This window comes from Aethalodelphis obliquidens, unplaced genomic scaffold (assembly GCF_003676395.1).
Source record: "Aethalodelphis obliquidens isolate GAN/ISIS:26980383/991018 unplaced genomic scaffold, ASM367639v1 scaffold131, whole genome shotgun sequence".
NCBI lineage: Eukaryota > Metazoa > Chordata > Mammalia > Artiodactyla > Delphinidae > Aethalodelphis > Aethalodelphis obliquidens.
This window is the reverse complement of record NW_020838075.1, coordinates 334,177-353,813: the sequence shown is the minus strand read 5'-3', so window position 1 is coordinate 353,813 and position 19,637 is coordinate 334,177. Positions and strand designations below refer to the sequence as shown.

At 46.1% G+C, this 19,637-nt stretch overlaps 1 protein-coding gene across 2 annotated transcripts; it reads right to left on the bottom strand.

The window, feature by feature from the left end:
* Nucleotides 1–326: 326 nt before the first annotated feature.
* NEU1 (neuraminidase 1) lies at nt 327–19,504 on the bottom strand. Of its 2 annotated transcripts, none has more exons than XM_027099477.1 (7): nt 19,197–19,504; nt 18,566–18,758; nt 17,577–17,839; nt 16,785–16,967; nt 16,375–16,597; nt 2,685–2,827; nt 327–621 (listed from the first exon to the last, which is right to left on the bottom strand). In XM_027099477.1, exons 1-7 carry the CDS (start codon nt 19,356–19,358, stop codon nt 421–423), a joined length of 1,368 nt encoding a protein of 455 aa, XP_026955278.1. In that variant the 5' UTR covers nt 19,359–19,504; the 3' UTR covers nt 327–420. The 2 variants fall into 2 exon arrangements, with proteins under 2 accessions (XP_026955278.1, XP_026955279.1); XM_027099478.1 differs by lacking the exons at nt 327–621; nt 2,685–2,827 and adding exons at nt 7,175–8,474; nt 15,069–16,269 and having other exon boundaries at nt 19,197–19,499.
* Between the last annotated feature and the right edge of the window lie 133 nt (nt 19,505–19,637).

Sequence of the window (19,637 nt, the reverse complement as noted above, 5' to 3'; positions counted from 1 at the left end):
CTTTTATTTTCCTTAATCGTCTTTGCCAGGCCTTTTTTTTTTCCCGTCCTTGAAATTGCCCTGTTTGGTACTCTCTACAGGACAGTTACCTGCTCCCATTGCTATTCCCTGACCACAGGTTCTGTATAATCTTAGCAGCCACCATATATTTAGTGCTTTGGTCTGTCCTAGGCTTTTTATGTGTTTCACTTCATTGAATCCTTAAAACCTTGCAAAGTAGATATGTATCTACCCTACCTTGCAAGCAAGGAGAGGAAAGCTCAGGGATGTTAAATAATTTGCTTAAGGTCACAGAGATAGGAGGTACTGAGGCCCCTGGGCTGGACACTGGTGTTTGTCAAGTGGAGTAAAATTGAAGCTTGGTTCTCACCCAGACACTCCAAGGACAAAGCAAGTGGCAGAAGCTGAGCTCTGCTGAAGTTAAGAGATAAGATGACCACTCCTGAGGTCAAGGTAAACTTCCCTGTCTACACATGAGCAGGAAGGCTCCTTGGGGGTCAAAAAGGGAGGGGGCACCACCCCATAATAAGTGTGGACATACCCCCCACAGGCCTCTGCAGTGGAATCCATCTTGGCAAAAAGCTGCACTCCCATCTTGGGGAGGGTCCTAGGACTGGTCAGCTGTGAAAAAAGAAAACGATAATTGGCTAAAGGTAACCAAAGACCCGGAAGACCCGTCCTATATGTGATTTAAATCGCCCTTTTCGCTACTCCTCAGAGAGGATGCCCATATCCTTTCTCTCCGTGTATTTCTGCCTTGCTTCTGTCTTAAACTGTTTCTCTGTGTGCTGTTCTCCCAATTGTGTTGTGTCTCTAATAATAAACTTTGTATCTGTTCTTACAGTTTTTGCCTCCTTGAAACATTCTTGCTTTCAAATGGGGCAAGAGCCAGGGAACTTTGCTTCTAGCCTCTAGCCACTGGTGGACTAGCTGCTAGGTTCTATTCCCGGGCAGGAACTAAGATCTCTCTTCAGGACCACTCACTGGTCTCTCCAAGGTCAGTGTCAGTCAGGATTCAAATTCCTTTCTGTCTAGTATATAATATACCTACGGCCTAGCTTTAAACATTTCCAATAACTGAAGCAAACCTGTCTTTGATTCCGTTTTTCTTTTTCTCCCTCCCACTCAGAGGATGTCACCCAGCTGAATTGTGGCTGTATCATTCTTTGGCTTTGTACTCTGATTTCAATGCGTCCCTAAAATATTGTTTGGTTTTGTATTTTGTATCTTTTTGAGCTTCATAAATATGGACTAATACTCCACGTAGTTACGTTGCAGCTTGGTTCTTTTTTGTTCACATACTTCCCTATAGTTTAGATTCTACACTTCCAAACACATTTCTGCCCATTTTTATTTAGGCAAAAAACAATTCCAGGTTGACGGGTGTCTCTGGGTAGTGTACATGAGGACTTGCATTTGTAAGTGCATTTTTCTAGGGTGACAGTATCACACACGAAGCACAGGGGACTGGTTAAGATGTAGGGAGCCAGACTGAATACTTACAGCTGTTCAACTTTGGCTGAGTTACTTAGCCACTCTATTTCCTCATTTGTAAATGGATAAAAGCGTACCTACGCTTACGGAGTTGTTAGGTTTAACTATATGTAAATGCACTTAAAACTGCCTAACATAGAAAGCCTTATTTAGGCATTAGCTACAATTAGATTATTCCAAATAGCTTAGACATTAGCTAACATAGCCTAGTCAGTACCTCATCCAGTTTTCCTTAGTCCTTGACATGACTATAAAATGGTCAACTTCATTTCTTGTCCATAGGGTCTCTTCTGCACTCTCTTGCCCTTATTTGTATGATCCAAGTCCTGCCCTAGGTGTTCAGACCCTCCTTCCTGTGTCAGTCCCAGGTTTAGAGTATAAGACTGAGGGACTTCCATGGTGGTGCAGTGGTTGAGAATCCAGGGGACATGGGTTTGATCTGATCCCTGGTCCAGGAGGATCCCACATGCCACGGAACAACTGGGCCCGTGCGCCACAACTCCTGAGCCTGTGCTCTAGAGCCCGTGAGCCACACTGCTGAAGCCTGCACACCTAGAGCCCGTGCTCCGCAGCAAGAGAAGCCACTGCAATGAGAAGGCCATGAGCTGCAACCAAAGAGTAGCCCCCGCTCACCGCAACTAGAGAAAGCCTGCGTGCAGCAACAAAGACCCAACGCAGCCATAAATAAATAAATAAATAAATAAATAAATGTATTAAAAAAAAACTGATTGAGCTACAGCCATGGTGAAGATGGTCACGTGAACTTTTCTTAATTCCAGGCATGGAAATCACTTTGCAGTCCTCTCATTCTTGAGCCCCACAGCCTCTCTTCACAGGGGTGACAGTGATTTGATAAGACCCCTACCCCAAAGCACACTGAATCTTCTTCACCCCCAGGAGCACTTTCAGAAGTAACCAGTCCTCCCAACCCACTAGGCAGATCTCACAACTCTCTAAAATTAATCTACGCAGAGCCTGGCCTGCCATCTCAGCTACTGAAGACCGTGAGCCTCCCAGGCCTGTTTCCCCAGGCCTCTCATCCCTGGAATCCTTAGCAACTGGCTAGTGCGCAAGCCCCTCCAGAATGATACCTCTACCTGCCTGTTGCTTGAGCCCGAACCCTCGGAGTCTCCGTGAGTCCTGTTTGCATATTTTATATCCAATTTGTCAGCAAATCATGCTGGCGATACCTTAACACCAAAGTTTGGCCGCATCTCACAACCCTGCTGCTCCTTGACTCTGGTGGGATCCACCATCGGCTCACTTCGCTCCTCTGTGTGATGCAACAGCCTCCAACAAAGCTTCTGGATATAATTTGGTTTGTGAGGAAATCCTAGAACCAAGAAATAAAAACTGTTTTGGACATTGTTTGCAGGAATATAACTTTATAGAATCCCTTTGGAAAACAGTTTAGCAGTACCTACTAAAAAGGAGGCATGCTCTCTTCAACCCAGTGTTTCCACTTCTGGTGATGCACCCTAAACACTCACATACAGATACAAGGATTAATATACACATCCTTGATAGTACTGTTGGTTAAGGGGGAGAAAAAAAGGAAACCAAATGTTCTCCAATAGGGAAATGGGGGTATATTCATAAAATACACCGTGTGTTACATGCACCAGTAGGATGACTAACATACCAGAGTGGATTAATCTCACAATGTGAAGAAAGAAAGCAGATGACAGAAAAACAGTATGTCATGCTTAAAACATTTACCACTAAACAATATATTGTTTAAAGTTCCTAAGTTCCTACTGTATAGCACAGTATATTCAATATCCTGTGATAAACCGGATAGAAAAGAATATGAAAAGGAATATATATATATATATATATATATATATATATAACAATCACTTTGCTGTAGAGCAGACATTGACACAACATTGTAAATCAACCATACTTCAATAAAATAAATTAAAAATATATACATATTGTTTGGAGTTAAGTATCATAGTAAAAACAAAAAGAAATGCATAGCACTGGGGCTTCCATGGTGGCGCAGTGGTTGAGAATTCACCTGACAATTCAGGGGACACGGGTTCGATCCCTGGTCCAGGAGGATCCCACATGCCGCGGAGCAACTAAGCCTGTGTGCCACAACTACTGAGCCTGTGCTCTAGAGTCCGTGAGCCACAACTCCTGAAGCCCACATGCCTACAGCCCGTGCTCCACAATGAGAGAAGCCAGCACAATGAGAAGCCTGCGCACTGCAACGAAGACCCAACACAGCCAAAAATAAATAAATAAATAAATTTATATATATATAAAAAGAAATGTATAGGATTGCTAAATGCTAAATTCAAGATGGGGTGGGCAGGGACAGTGATATACTCAAGGAGGTGTATAGTCAAGGAGGCTCTATGGGAGCTCGTTGTGTAATTCATATTTTCGTATGTCAAACTACTTCTGAATAACTTAAAAAACAATGTTTGGGACCTGTGAATCCCAGAGGGCTGAGCACAGGCAAAAGCTTAAGTCAGCCCCAGGGACACCTCCAGACACAGGGAGCTCCCTTGGAAGACAACCGTTCTCAAGATGAGCCAGAACATCCCCAGGAGAACAAGTCAGGAGTCGCAGTAACAGGTGACTTTACAACTAAGAAACTCAGATGACAGCACGCTTGGAGACTGAAGATGTTCAAAGAGATAAAGGGGCTCATTCAATCCATTGTGCAGAAGAGGGCATTATAAAGTAGGAGATGGGTTTGAAAAGGAAACAAGCAGCAATTCTAGAATTGAAATGAACAGTTAAATTCATAAGAAACACAACAAACAGGTTAAATAACAGACCAACTGGATAGAGAATTAGTGAACTGGAAGAAGAAATCATCCATAATGTGGAGCAGAGAAAACAGAGATGAATATGAAAAGGAGTTTTTAGGAAGGGTGAAGTGAGATGCTCCAACATTTGGCATTGTTGCCTTCACCTTGCTGGTTTGTTAGAATGCTGCAGCCAGAACAGGCGCAGGCACCATGGTTAGCTCTGTGCAGTGGCATCTATGGGCATCTGGCTTTGAGAAGCTCAGGGCCATCTATTACTTTGTTTATTGTAGTACTTTCTCGACCATTAACATCCTACTTGCCCAAGATAGTCTTTCAATTGTGTTATTTCCCAAAGAGTAAGGACAGAGAGATTATCCTAAGGGTTAAAGTACCTGCTGATGCTTCAAATGTTAAATTTTATTGCCCCCAGTCAGGTGACTCTCAGGTGGAAATGGATCACATTCCAGGCTGGCTATTGCCTGCCATTAAACCATTAAATTCTAAACATAGTGAAGATAGAGATGTCAGCCAATAATCAAACCCAGTTATGTGCTGATGGGTAACAACATGGGAGAGGGAGCTGTCTTTAAAGGGCCTTGCATCAATGGCGGGTACCACCCTGGATTGGGAGCCTCCCGTTTCCCAGCACGCAGAGAGAGGCCTTGCTCCACAGTGGGTTGATTTCTTCTACAGGAGGCTGAGCAACCATTACAAAAGATTGCTTTTTAAACTTTTTATCAGGAGACTTTTCAAACAATAGGAAGAATGTAAACACCCATATACCCACCACCTAATCCAACAATTGTCAACATTTTTCCATATTTGAAAATATGGCAAATGGCAAAAATATATATTAAATTATATATGTGCGTATATACATATACATACATATAAATATAAAATATATATATTTAGCAGGCTCATTTCAATGTGAATTATAGAGATCATGACATTTTATGCTTAAATATTTCAGCATGCATATCTACAATCTAAGGACGTTTACCTGCATATATACTTTTTTTTTTTCTGCGAGGCTTGCAGGATCTTTTTTTTTTAATATATATATTTATTTATTTATTTTATTTTTGACTGCGTTGGGTCTTTCCCTGTGTGTAGGCTTTCTCTGGTTGCAGCGAACGGGGGCTACTCTTTGTTGTGGTGCTCGGGCTTCTCACTGTGGTGGCTTCTCTTGTTGCGGAGCATGGGCTCTAGGCTCACAGGCTTCGGTAGTTGCAGCACGCGGGCTCAGTAGTTGTGGCGCACAGGCTTAGTTGCTCTGTGGCATGTGGGATCTTCCTGGACCAGGGCTCGAACCCGTGTCCCCTGCACTGGCAGGCGGATTCTTAACCACTGTGCCACCAGGGAAGTCCTACAATACTATTATACCTGAGAAAATTAATAATTCCTAATATTACTTAATAGTTAAATCAATACTCAAATTTTTTCAACTGTTCCCCAGATATCTTTTATGGTAATTGTTCTTTTAAAGAGCCAGTATTAATTGATTTAAGGATCAAGCACTTTCTTTTACTGGTATATCTTGTTAGTCTCTCTCTTTTTTTAATCTTCACTTATTTACTTTCTTATTTTTGGTTGTGTTGGGTCTTCGTTGCGGCAGGCAGGGTCTCCGTTGCAGCTCGCGCGCTCTTCGTTGTGGCGCACGGGCTTTTCTCTAGTTGTGGCGTGCGGGTTTTCTCTCTCTAGTTGTGGTACACGGGCTTAGTTGCCCCGTGGCATGTGGGATCCTAGTTCCCCGACCAGGTATCGAACCTGTGTCCTCTGCATTGGAAGGTGGATTCTTTACCACTGGACCACCAGGGAAGTCCCTTGTTAGTCTCTTGATTCTAGAACAGTCCCCTTCTTTCTGTGACAATGATCCTTTGAAGAGACTAGGCCAGTTGTCTTGTAGAACATTCCACATGTTGGCTTCATCTAACTGTGCTCTCTTGGTGTTTTTAACTTGTTCCTCAACTTTCTGCATTTTCTTTAACCTGGAAGTTATACTTAAAGGACTAATTAGATTTTTTTTTTTTTTTTTGGCTGCACCACACAGCCTGCGGGATCTTAGCTCCCCAACCAGGGATCAAACCACTGGACCACCAGGGAATTCCCTTAAAGACCTAATTAGATTCTGATTACATGGTTTGGGCAAGAATACTTCATGAACGACACCATGTATGGCTGCTGTAACAAATTACCACAAACTTGGTGGTTTAAAGCAACAGATATTTATTCCTTCACAATGCTGGAGGCCAGAAGTTCAAAACAGTTTCACTGGGCAAAAATCAAGGTGTCCACAGGGCCTTGCCCCCTCCAGAGACACTATGGGAGAATCTGTTCCTTGTCTCTTCCAGCGTCTGGTGGCTGCTGGCATAACTTGGCTCGTGGCCACATCACTCCAATCTCTGCCTCTGTGTCACGCTGCCTCCTCCTCTTCACTTGTGTGTATTGCATCCTCTTCTGCCTCCCTCTTATAACGATATATGCGATTTCATTTAGAGCCCTCCCAGATAATCCAGAATTATCTCCCCATCGCAAGACCCTTGATTTAATCAATCTGTAAAGACCCTCTTTATCCCTGTATAAGATAGCCTTCACAGGTTCCAGGCGTTAGAGCATGGATATCTTTTAGGGGATCATTTTTTCAGTCTACCACGTGCTATATACTTCACAGGGCCTTGTGTCAGGGGGATTATAAAGTCTACTTTTTCCATTATTCTTTTTTATTTTTAATTTTTAACATCTTTATTGGAGTATAATTGCTTTACAATGGTGTGTTAGTTTCTGCTTTATATCAAAGTGAATCAGCTAAACATATGCATATATCCCCATATCTCCTCCCTCTTGCATCTCCCTCCCACCCTCCCTATCCCACCCTGGTTCCATTATTCTTTTTTTTTTTTTTTTTTTTATTCTTGACCTTAGTTTGATCGCCCGGTTACAGTAGTGACCCCCAGGATCTCTTCATTGTAGAGGTGCTTTTCACCCTTGTGAGTGGCAAGATGGGTTAATTCTTTGGCACTGTTACCGAACCAGGTTTGTTTGCCTGATGCGCAGCAAGCCAAACGCTAGGTTTGCAGCAGAGAGTTTATCCACAAGGCAGCCAACTGACGGGATGAGAGAACAAGTCTCATTTTCTTCCCAAAAAGGCAAGGGGCTTGGGGTATTCATAGGATAAAGCTGAGGTGCAGGGAAAGGTAATTAGAGATAAGAGAAAGGTGCTCAATCAACGTTCTGCACAGACACAACTAAGCTACAGGTTTCTTCTTGGGACCTATGTTCAGAAAATGGCCGTGTTAGTATGTGCTGAGGGTGAATTTTTTGTCCTTCTGATGTCAAAATGTCACGGAGCAGACACTCTGTGCCCAGACACTCTGCATGCCCAGATGGAAGGTCAGTGGTCTTAACCAGTCTTAACTGGTTCTATCTTGAACCGGACACAGACAACTCCAAATCTCAAAAAAACAACTTGGGCAAACACTGTTTAGGCTATGTGATGCTCAGAGGACATGCAAATTTTTTGTAAAAATGGAGTGAGCTTGATCAGTGAAGGCAGGTTACAGTTTATTATTTATTAATGGCTAATGGCTGACTACCCTTGGTTTCAGCATCTTGTGAATGAATATCCAGTCTCCATCAACCTTAACCTAATGATTTTGGCATCCACTGATGATCTTTGCCTGTGTAGGGGAGGAAATAGTTTTCCTTGACCCTCTTAGGGTCCCTGGCTGGGTTTGAAAATCAACCGGACAAAGACAGATTAACAGGAGAAAAGCATACACATTTATTTAAGTTTTACATGACACGAGACTTCATAAAGAAATGAAAACCCAAAGACATGGCATACTTGCTTTTACGTAAGGTTGAACAAAAGAGACAATTGTGGAAAAGTGTCTAAACTATGGGGGGAGGCTAAAGAAGGTAAGAATTACTTTTAACAAGTTCTGTGTTTTTTTTTTTTTTTTGGTGGGATCTTAGTTTCCCAACCAGGGATTGAACCTGGGCCCATGGCAGTGAAAGTGCTGAGTCCTAACCACTGGACCACCAGGGAATTCCCAACAAGTTCTGTTTGTATAGAATTCTCTTGGTCGCCAACTTCTTGTACTCCTGGTTCAGGGAGGGCACCTTTCAAATGGGAATTTTCACTCAAGTTTGCAAAATGATGATTTTCCACTTTGATTATTCTTTCTACACTTATTTGCTGACATTCTTCTGTAAAACAAGTAATAAGTCATCTCATCAACTCGTACTTTGTCTAATCTGAATTATTTTTTCCTACTGCAAACGTAGGAGAAATGATTCATTCTTTTCCTGTATTTATAGTATTGTGTGTGTAAGGGGTTGGTGTAAAATTGTCCTCCAGGGGTGGCAAATGAATTCTCCCTCTTTTTTGTATACATGGGTCCAGGAAATTTCCCTGTGGTACCCTTGACCTTATCAAATGCCTTGCTGAGACTCAGATGTGCAGAGACACTGGCCTTCCCCTGACCTCTCCTTTTAGAATCTTGGCCAAGGAACATGTTAGCTGCTCTCTACCAGGCTCCCACCTCCAATGGCAAGGGCATTACAACGGCTTCAGGGATTCCAAAATACCAAAACCAAGCTTGGTGGAGGTTAAACAACACACCTCCCTTAAATTGGTTGATAGGAACATCACAAAGTTAGGTGGACTTAAGATACTGAAGCATCAAGCTGACTATGCATCTTCACTCTTCCCTCCAACCTCATCCTCTTGATGCACGTTGGCATTGGCTCTGGACACCACCTTTGTGGCTGTATTTTTTAAAATATATATATTTATTTATTTATTTTTGGCTGTGTTGGGCCTTAGTTGTGGCATGCAGGATTTTTCGTTGCAGCGTACAGGATCTCTAGTTGTGGTGCATGGGCACTCTAGTTGTGGTGCGTGGGCACTCTAGTTGTGGTGCGTGGGCACTCTAGTTGTGGAGTGTGGGCTTAGTTGCCCTGCAGCATGTGGGATCTTAGTTCCCCGATCAGGGATCAAACCCGTGTCCCCTGCATTGGAAGGCGGATTCTTAACCACTGGACCACAGGGAAGTCCCTTTGTGGTTGTATTTTTGCCAAGTTACCCAGAGGTCTCCATTTATCTTTTTCCTTCTATTTATTTATTTGTCCCTTTTATTTCTTTCTATTTCATTTTATTTTATTTTAAATTTTCCTTCTACTTACTATTATACACAAAAGTGTATATAATAATTATGTACAATTTAAAGAAGACTAATAAACAACATGTACTCACCACTGAGCTTAAGACCAGGTACTGCTAAATGTGTGGCTGGCAGATTTGGAGGTCACAGGAAATGTGACTTCTGGTGTTAATCCCACGGGAGTATGAACTTTTTGTTAGGAATTTTCCAGATACTTTTATTTATTTTCCTTTTCTTTTTCCCCCCTCTATCCGGAGCAAAGATGGAGGCCAGTTCGCACACTGAAGATGCGGCCTTTTGATACTTTATTTACAAAGAGTAGTCAGCCTGTGAGCTGTAGTTTGCCAATTTGACTTTTTTTTAATTGCACTAAAACATGATTTATCTTGATTCCTGAGTTTTTTGGTGTTCTCTTAAATTTTGCACCCAAGGCACTACTGCTTTCCCACCCCGGGGCGGGGGTGGGAAAAATGCTCTTTTTTAACTTTGTCAACTAAAAAAAAAAAAATAGTGCAGGAGGCTGCAAATAAGAAAAGAGTTTATCTGGAGTCTTAAGAATTGCAGTTAGGGAGACACAGATTCGGGTAACCCCGAAAATGTGTTCCAAGGAAAAGAAAGAGTCAGGGGCTCATAAAGACACAAAGCCACAAGGTTGTTAAAAGTTGCCTGGCGAGAATTAGGATTGACTAAGTCAGAAAATATTTGTCCACAGGGAATCACAGGTTGTTTTAGGGTAGGGGTCTGATAAGTAGACTGTCACGAGTTACTTTATATGTATCTTGAGTTTCTAGCAGGTGTTCTGGATGACTTCATAAGGTCAAAAGGTCAGATTCCATCCAGGCTGAGATGTGTATAAGTCACATTTCCTTAATGGTCTCCCAGCTCCATTTTAAATTTTTTTTTTTTTTTTTTGCGGTACGTGGCCCTCTCACTGTTGTGGCCTCTCCCGTTGCGGAGCACAGACTCCGGACGCGCAGGCCCAGCGGCCATGGCCCACGGGCCCAGCCGCTCCACGGCATGTGGGATCCCCCTGGACCGGGGCACGAACCCGCGTCCCCTGCATCGGCAGGCGGACTCCCAACCACTGCGCCACCAGGGAAGCCCCCAGCTCCATTTTAGAGAGCTCTCTTAGAGTACCAACTCCATTTGATTTTCCTTTCACAATTTCCAGAACTTTTCAGGACCTTGGCTTTATATCCTGACTGCAAATCTGTGATCCACTGTAATCCTGATTTGGTCACTGAGCATTGACTGATGTCCTCAGGGCAAATGCCAGCTCCAGGGCTCATTTGTTTTTCTGGGTTCTTGCTGTCCATTATTTATGGTTTTTGAAGATTTCCCTTACTTTCTCACCAACAAAGCCCTACAGTAAAAATGTGTTTGTTTTTTTTTTGGCCGAGCCATGCGCCTTGCGCTATTTCAGTTCCTGGACTAGGGATTGAACCTGGGCTCTCGGCAGTGAAAGTGCAGAGTCCTAACCACTGGACCGCCAGGGAATTCCCTAAAAATGTGTTTTAAAAAATATTCTATCCAGAATATTAGGAAAGGGAAGATCTACCCTTTCCTTGTGGTAAATTTAAGTCCATTTTTTTTTTTTTTTTATGCGGGCCTCTCACTGTTGTGGCCTCTCCCGCCGCGGAGCACAGGCTCCGGACGCGCAGGCTCAGCGGCCATGGCTCACGGAAGCAGCCGCTCCGCGGCATGTGGGATCTTCCCAAACTGGGGCACGAACCCGCATCCCCTGCCTTGGCAGGCGGACTCTCAACCACTGCGCCACCAGGGAAGCCCTTAAGTCCATTTTTGTTTATTTTTTGTGTGTGTGTGTTTTTGTTTTTTGTCAAAAAGAATTGCAAGCCTATGTCTTAGATCTTCTTTCCTAATCCTTTTTTTGGGGCAAAAATGATGTACCTCGTCCTGCTCCTTCCTGATATTGACTTCTGGTTGTGAGGACTGAATTGGTGAGAAACTGTACCTGGTGCCGGGTCCCTGGTATTTGCTGCTCAATATTACCTGTTAGGCTCCTTCTATTGTTTAAGGGCAGCCTGATAAACAGGGAGAGCCCAGAGCCCTTTCAATGCCGAGCCAAGGGGCTGGGGGGAGGGGGGAGAGGCTTTGAAGGGGGCAGAAGGGCCTGTGTTAGGGGGTTAGGGCTCCATGCTAGAATTTCGCTGCTGATCCAGGTGGCACTCACCAGGCTGTAGTTTTCAAAGTCCACTTTGTCCTATTTGTACAAATAAGCACATACCTTCCCCTTTCAGTCTCCTGCCACTCCTTCTAATTCCTCCTTTATATTAAAAGAAAAAAAGCCAACCAACCAACAATTCTTCAATCCTTTCTGCACCCCTGACTTGTGTTCTAACCCTGGCTTTCAAACTTGAATGTGCATTAGAATCCCCTTGCTAACACACGGAGTGCTGGGGCCCACCCCCAGAGCTTCTGATTCTGCAGGTCTGGTGGGGAAAGGGGTGGTCAGTATAGGGGGAAGGTCAAGCGTTTCTAACATGTTCCCAGGGAGTGGCTGCCACCTACCTGGAACCACACTCAGAAACACTGGCCCAGCTCCTTACCCATGCTGGACTTGTCTTTCCTCCTGTATTAAGCATCCACGATGTGCTAGGTGTTGTGGCGGGGTTTAAGATGCCCAGGTAAACAGGCAGGTTCGGTCCCTGCCATCTTTTATAGTTATTGGTGTTTTTTAAACACAAATTCTTCCTGTTGAAACAGTTTCTCTTTTGAGATCTTTTCTTCAATGTTTTGAAATCTAGTCTTCCTAAGTCTAGGCTAAAACGTCTAAGAGACAGTTTCTCAAAGTGCAGCCCAAAGACCGCAGTATTAGACTCTCCTGTAGTTCCTTTTAAAAATGCAAGGCCTGGATTTCCCTGGTGGCGCAGTGATTAAGAATCCGCCTGCCAGCGCAGGGGACACGGGTTCGAGCCCTAGTCTGGGAAGATCCCACATACCATGGAGTAACTAAGCCCGTGTGCCACAACTACCGAGCCTGGGCTCTAGAGCCTGTGAGCCACAACTGCTGAGCCTGTGAGCCACAACTACCGAAGCTCGCACACCTAGAGCCCCTGCTCTGCACAAGAGAAGCCACCACAATGAGAACCCCGCGCACTGCAACGAAGAGTAGCCCCTGCTCGCTGCAACTAGAGAAAGCCCGTGTGCAGCAATGAAGACCCAACACAGCCAAAAATAAATAAATTTATTTAAAAAAAAAAAGCAAGGCCCTGCAAAGGAGGCAAGAATATACAATGGAGAAAAGACAGTCTCTTGAGCAAGTGGTGTTCGGAAAGCTGGACAGCCGCATGTAAATCAATGAAGTTAGAACACACCCTCACAACATAGAGAAAAATAAACTCAAAATGGCTTAAAGACTTAAATATAAGACATGACACCATAAAACTCCTGCAAGAAAACATAGGCAAAACATTCTCTGACATGAATCATACCCATGTTTTCTTAGGTCAGTCTCCCAAGGCAATAGAAATAAAAGCAAAAATAAACAAATGGGACCTAATCAAACTACAAGCTTTTGTACAGCAAAGGAAACCATAAACAAAATGAAAAGACAACCTACGAACTGGGAGAAAATATTTGCAAATGATGTGACCGACAAAAGCTTAATTTCCAAAATATACAAACAGCTCATATATCTCAATAACAACAAAATAAACAAAACAAAAACAACCCAATTGAAAAATGAGCTGAAAACCTACATAGATATTTCTCCAAAGAAGATGTACAGATGGCCAACAGGGACATGAAAAGATGCTCGACATCACCAATTATTAGAAGAATTATATGTGGAATCTAAAATATGACACAAATGAACTTATCCACAAAACAGAAAAAGACTCCCAGACACAGAGAACAGACTTGTGGTTGCCAACGGGGAGTGGAGGCGGAGAAGGGATGGATTGGGAGTTTGGGATTAGCAGATGCAAACTATTACATATAAGATGGATAAACAACAGGGTCCTACTGTATAGCACAAGGAACTATATTCAGTATCCTGGGATAAACCATAATGGAAAGGAATATGAAAAAGAATATACAAACGTATAACTGAATCACTTTGCTGTACAGCAGAAATTAACAACATTGTAAATCAACTACACTTCAATAAAATATATTAAAAAAAAAAAAGCAAGGTCCTGGACTCATTCTAGAGACACTGAACCTACAGGCAGGTTTGGGGTAGGGCCAGGACTCTGGTTTATAATGACTCCACTCCGCCCCCTCCAGCGGGGGAGATCCTTTCTTGAGGAGCCTCTCTCTTAGCTGAGGGTTCTTGGCTATGAAGAAGGAACATGATTACTTCCTTACAAGCCCCCTGCCATGTCTACTTCACGAGGCAGTAGCTCATGTGGCAGACATTCATGGTATCATTTCCTCTATCTCCTCCATTATTTCTGATAAAGTTGTTAGCAAGACTTTCTCAGATGTGCATTTTTAGCGGCAGTGGATAGCAGACGTCCCAGTTGCTGCAGATGCCACCCCCCTCACTGCACTTCCTGCGTCATATCTATTCGTCCACCTGTGTTAGAAGAGCAGAGCCCGCCCTCCCCGGCCATGTTGCCTGTGTTCGTCTCCCATAGATTCTGCCTCTGTTTGTGTGTCCTGTGTGGCAACAATGTGGTTTACTGGCCAAGGTAAAATATTACATCAGGTTACTCTGAGACCTGGCAAGTTAAGGGGAGAAATGAAGCATTTATCCTGACTTTCCCATACAAATCATGCTTCAGGGTAACCCAACAGCCTTGATGAGGGACAGTTCCTTTTTACTAAAGAATTCCAGCTAATAAATGAGGACAAAATAATAGAATTCAAAAACCAACATTTCACAACCCCTCATGAAATACTTGATTCAGGCAAAACTCATCTGTGGATGAAACTGTCAGTTGGAAGGTTGATGGGGAAACCTTACAAAGGAGGGGTCAGGCTATGGCCATCTGAACCCATCACTCAATTCAGCTTTACTCAGAGAGGGACAAGCGGGCAGCACTTGCTTCCTGAGGGAGCACAAGAGGAAACAAAGAGCATCTGGGAAGGAATCTTGTCCCCCCCACCCCCCACTTCCCTCACCCAGTGGAATCTGAATCTAATTAAACCTTCAGGTTTGATAACTGGAAATACAAGAGATGGAGGAAAAAAGTTAAATGACACTCTGAGGAAGAAACAGATGAATCCAGAGAGTGGAACGTTCTACAGGACAAATGAACATATTTCTGTGTAGACGGTATCAAAAAGAAAAAAAAAAAAAGAGAGAGAGAAAGAAGAGAGGATAGGAGGTGTACCTACTGTAAACTGAGATTTAAGAAACATCAAAATGCAATGTGCAGGGACTTCCCTGGTGGCGCAGTGAATAAGTCTCTGCACTCCCAATGCAGGGGGCCCGGGTTTGATCCCTGGTCAGGGAACTAGATCCCACATGCATGCTGCAACTAAGAGTTTGCATGCCACAACTAAGGAGCCCAGGTGCTGCAACGAAGATCCCACACCAACAACGAAGATCCTGCATGCCGGAACTGGAACTAAGACCCGGCACGGCCAAATAAATAAATAAACAAGCAGGCAAACAAATAAATAAATAAATATGTTTTTAAAAAGAAAAGAATGTCTTGAACATTCCTACCGTCTCATCCGGGCATTGCATTTTCTTTCCATATGGAGAAAAGCTGTGGCTGTCCCACTCAGCTGTTCTTTTCACAGCATCTCCTTTAGGATGAGATGTTGTTGTGTCACAATTGCCACAGTGCTCATTTCTCTGCCAGGCTGGCCTGGGAGAGGCTTCTCATCTGCATTTAACACACCTGCTCCCTGTTTCATGGAGGACAGTATCTCACCCCACCTTAGAAATACAAAACAGCCAGTTTTTAATTATCTTATGAGGCTCCTCCTCCTTCCCCTCATTACACTTGTTAAGAGCAAGTTGTATTTCTGTGATAAGAAGGAATGCGAAAAAGAAAGGAGGATCTGATTTGCCAAAGTCACAGATTTTCACAGGCAATAAGCACACCAGCTTCCTCCCCAAAACTCACTCCCAGTCCCACAAGTGTGCACGAGGAAAACAGACATGAAGATGTGCACTGACAGAACCACAGAGACTCTGCAAATATTCATTCTCCTTCATTAAGAACGTTAAGTTATAAACATTTTGATTCATACATAGTCAAAGTGGGTGGTGCACCTCGTTCCTTACCTTGAAACCAAATGTCCTGCCCTTCTGGAACTTTCACCAACTCTCTCCAAAGCCAGTATCTTACCCCAAAGAGGTAAGCCTTCCCCAATTCCCTGAGTTCACATTTATTTAATGCTACAGGCCCACCTAGCCCTGTCCAAGAAAAGGACCAATCATTGCCCTGAGAGGGCAGACCCAGCAATGTGGAAGAGAAGTGCTCCCACGTGTGGGCAGCTCTTCCTATGTGGGAGAAGCCAGGTTTTTAGTCCTAAGGAATGATTTCCCTGTCAAAGAGAAGTTGATTTTGCAAAACGCTAGACTCTAAAGGAAGGTGGAGCCGTCTTCTAGGCTCCTCCAGTAGACCCCCTACAGACCCATGGTCCTGAGGCTGAGTCCAGGGCCTTCTATCCCCTTGGCAGGTGTACAGCTCAGAGTGTCCCATAGACGCTGACTTTGGCCAGGGAGATGCTCTCTATGTACTGTTTCCGGCCTTTCTCATACAGGACATAGAGTTGCGGGGCCTGGTCCTCCCCGCCCACACTGCCCTCCAGGGTTGCCAGTGAGGAGTAGCCACTGGGCCCCGGCCACAGCTGAACCGTCTCCTTCTGCCATGAGGTGCCATTGCTGAAGCTCCAGCGCAGGGTCAGGTTCACTCCTGGGAACAGCAGCAGAATCAGGGGAAGGAAGGTCTCCCCCTAGAGAAGGCCTCCTTCTCTAGGTCACGGGGGCTCCTCGCCGACCCCACCTGGCAGATACTCACGGAACTCTGGATGGGCTGGGTTGGAGAAGAAGACAATGCCGGAGTTGGTGGCCACAGCTCCTGCGGCTACCACAGGGTCCACGAGCTCAGGGTCAAAGGTCACATCACGGGGCCTCAGAGTATCACAGGCATCATAGCTGCGGAGGATGATTCGGCAGCGGCAGTGGTAGTTGTTCTGGTTCCGGGCATTGATGACCACTGAGCCATCGGGGAGCTCAAAGGGCTGAGCGGAGAGAAGAGGGCTTCAGGAAGATGCAGGGTGGGGGTGGGGCGAAGGGCCCTGTCCCTGAGGGAGCAAGGCTGGGTGGCTCGGAACTGGGCAGCCAGGCCCGGGGTCCGTGAGTGAAACGGTGCTCTGGAGGACAGAGCAGGTTGAGCGGGTGGGGGACAGCCCATGGACTCCTCCTGACCTGGCACTCGTCGGGGCTGAAATCATTTTCCCGCTTGGGCTGGCCATAGGGGATGCCGCTGACCCCACTCCCATAGTGCCAGGAGGCGCCGCGGTCATCGCTGAGGAGGCAGAAGACCCCGTCCCGCTCCAGCGTCCCGTGGCCACACACAATGAGCCGGCCCTTCCGAGGCTCCCACTGTTTCTGTGGGAAAAGGACAGGGGTGCCACAGACGGAGACATTGAGGGGGCTCAGAAGCAGGGGAGGGGAACCCACCACCTCCTAAGTGTGAGGCACACGTTGTCCCCTTCCGTTCTGTCCTTGTTTGCTGAGGGTTCCACAAGCATTACAAACACCCACTGTCTGAATTAAGAAGCTCTTTGGCAGAATAAGCTCCTTCGGGACATCCAGGGTGTACTCTGGACAGGCTGTGCATAGGACAAGGGGGCCCAGCCACAGGGGGAGATGGGAGCTTAAACCCAACCTGTGTTCACAGGCCAAGCTGTGGACCATGGCACAGGCTTGTGTCTGCCCAAAGGAGGGCTTTCTTCTAATCTGCACAGGACTTTCTAACTTTTTTTCTAATCTGCACATGGATCAGTGCAGCCCTGTTGACAACCCCCAGATGGGAAGCCAATGGCAAAATTCCACCTTCCCTTGGTAGGGTGTTCCTCCCAGGATGTCCCTTTCTTCCAAGGAATGCCACCTAAGACAGAAAAATCTGACTTCACAGGATCTTCTCTTTGCAAAGGAGTCCATAACGGGGCAGACTCTCTATGAGGCACCTCCCTCCACCCATCTCAGGACAGAGACCTGAATGCCAGAGCCCGGTCCGGGGGCAAACATCTCAGTGCCTATGTCCAAGGAGAGGTTCCGAGGCGAACTCCAGGAAATGCCGTCATCCTTGCTCCACACCAGCATGGTGGAGGCCACCTGGCAGCCAGCCTTGTGAGCACAGAGGGAGTAGAAAAGGAAGACCACTCCTGTTGTTGTATCGCTCACCACTGCCCCCAAGTTCAGCCCATCTGGGCTCTCCCCATCGTCCACAATGAAAGCTGTTGGAGACCATGTGCTGCCTAAAGAAAAAAGGGAAGAAAACCAGGGTGAGCACTCTGGAGGCTCCCTTTCCCCCACTCGCTGCAATTTTCACCTCCTGCTAGGGACCCAAGGCCTTATGATGGCCCCACGAGACCTGCCCCTCCTTACCTCTCAGACCTTATCTATTCTACCCTTGCTCACTCCATCCAGCCACACAAACTCCTTCTCATTCCTCAAATGCTCCCCTCCTTGCGGGGGGGGGGGCAGTGAACTCTGTCTAAGCTTGTTACACCTGCCTGGCTCTTCTTCCAGGTTCACTTACCTCCTCTGAGTCTGCTCAAATGTTATCTACTCAAAATTACAGTCAAATTCTGGCACTCTCCATGCCTCTTGCCATGTTTCATTTTCCTCTACTGCACGCATCAGCTCCCAATACAAAAAATACATTTACTTAGTTATCATGTTTATTGTCTGTCTCCCCACACCCCAGTAGAATATAAGCCCTGTGAAGGCAAGGAATTTTGCTTTGTTTTGTTCATAACTGTATTCACAGAACCTAGAACAATGCCAGGTATATAGTAAGTGCTCAGTAAATGTCTGAATGAATGTTTAACTCCTTGGTGAGCCCAATTTCCAGATCACTGTCCCGGACACCTTCCCGCCTTAGGTTCCCTCTACTCTTCAGGGATCCAGCAGCCTCAGGGCCCTAAAGCAGGTCAAGCTCCCCACCCATCCAGCCTCTTGTGACCCAGGTATCTTTATACCCTGGTCCGTGGACCTCCGCAGAGCAATGAACTTAGCTCCTTTATCCGATGCTGACATTTTCCTGGCCTCAGCAAAGGCAAGGAGAGTGCCCCGAGGAGTGGTGGTGATGAGCGGGATGCGGAAGGTGTCCACAGAGCCGATCTGCTTCCCGCTCACCCACAGCAGTTGCTCCATGGTCACAAGCGGACGAACCTACGAAGCGAGGAGGAAGGATCAACAGAACAAACGTGACTTGGGGTTTTAGGGTGAATGAATAGCGGCTCGGAGTCAGGTTCCCCTGGGAGAGGCAGGGTGATGGGGATCCCGAGTGGGAAAAGGGGTCCCAGAACAAGGAAGGGGAACCCTGAGGAGAGTTCGGAGCGAAACTGGGGGCTCGGAGAGGGGGAGGGACTACGAGGGGACAAGGAGCCCTCAGGGACAGGGAGACCTCAAAAGGGTAAGGAGCTCGAAAGAGGAGACTCAGAGGGAAAGAGGACAAGGGCCCAGAGAGGGAAAGGGACTGGGAAAGGAGGGAACGGGGTCAGAGAGTTTCTCGGAGGAGAGGGGGCTCAGCAGCCTAGGTCCCGGGGTACAACTGGGCACAGACCGCCTGCGTGAGTCGGGGATGGGGCTATGCGAGGGGTGACTCACCAGACTGAAGTCGTCCTTTGCCCTGGCCCCGACTCCTGCTGAAGACAACAGCAGCAGGAAGATCGCGGCAAACACCTGAACCCTACAGACTCCCCATGATCCCAGCATTCGCGGTCTCCCGGGTCTGCCCAGGGGCACTGTGCCGGGTCGCTCCGCAGTCATCTCTCCCTCGCGGCAGCAGAGACCCTGGCCCCCCAGGACTAGACGCGGGCTGGATTCGTCAACTGACCCCGGCCCTTTAAACGCTCAGCTGTCACCCTCAAACCCGCCCCAATCCCAGCCGGCCCGCCACGCTTCCGCGACTCTCTTTGGCCCTGTCACGACTCCCCACGTGACCCTTCAGCGCCTCAGAGCTTCCTCTTTCCAATTGGCCCCCATTGAAGCGCCGGAGCGCGTGACCCCGGCCGGAAGCGTATTGGCTGGGGTGAAGAAGGGGGCGGG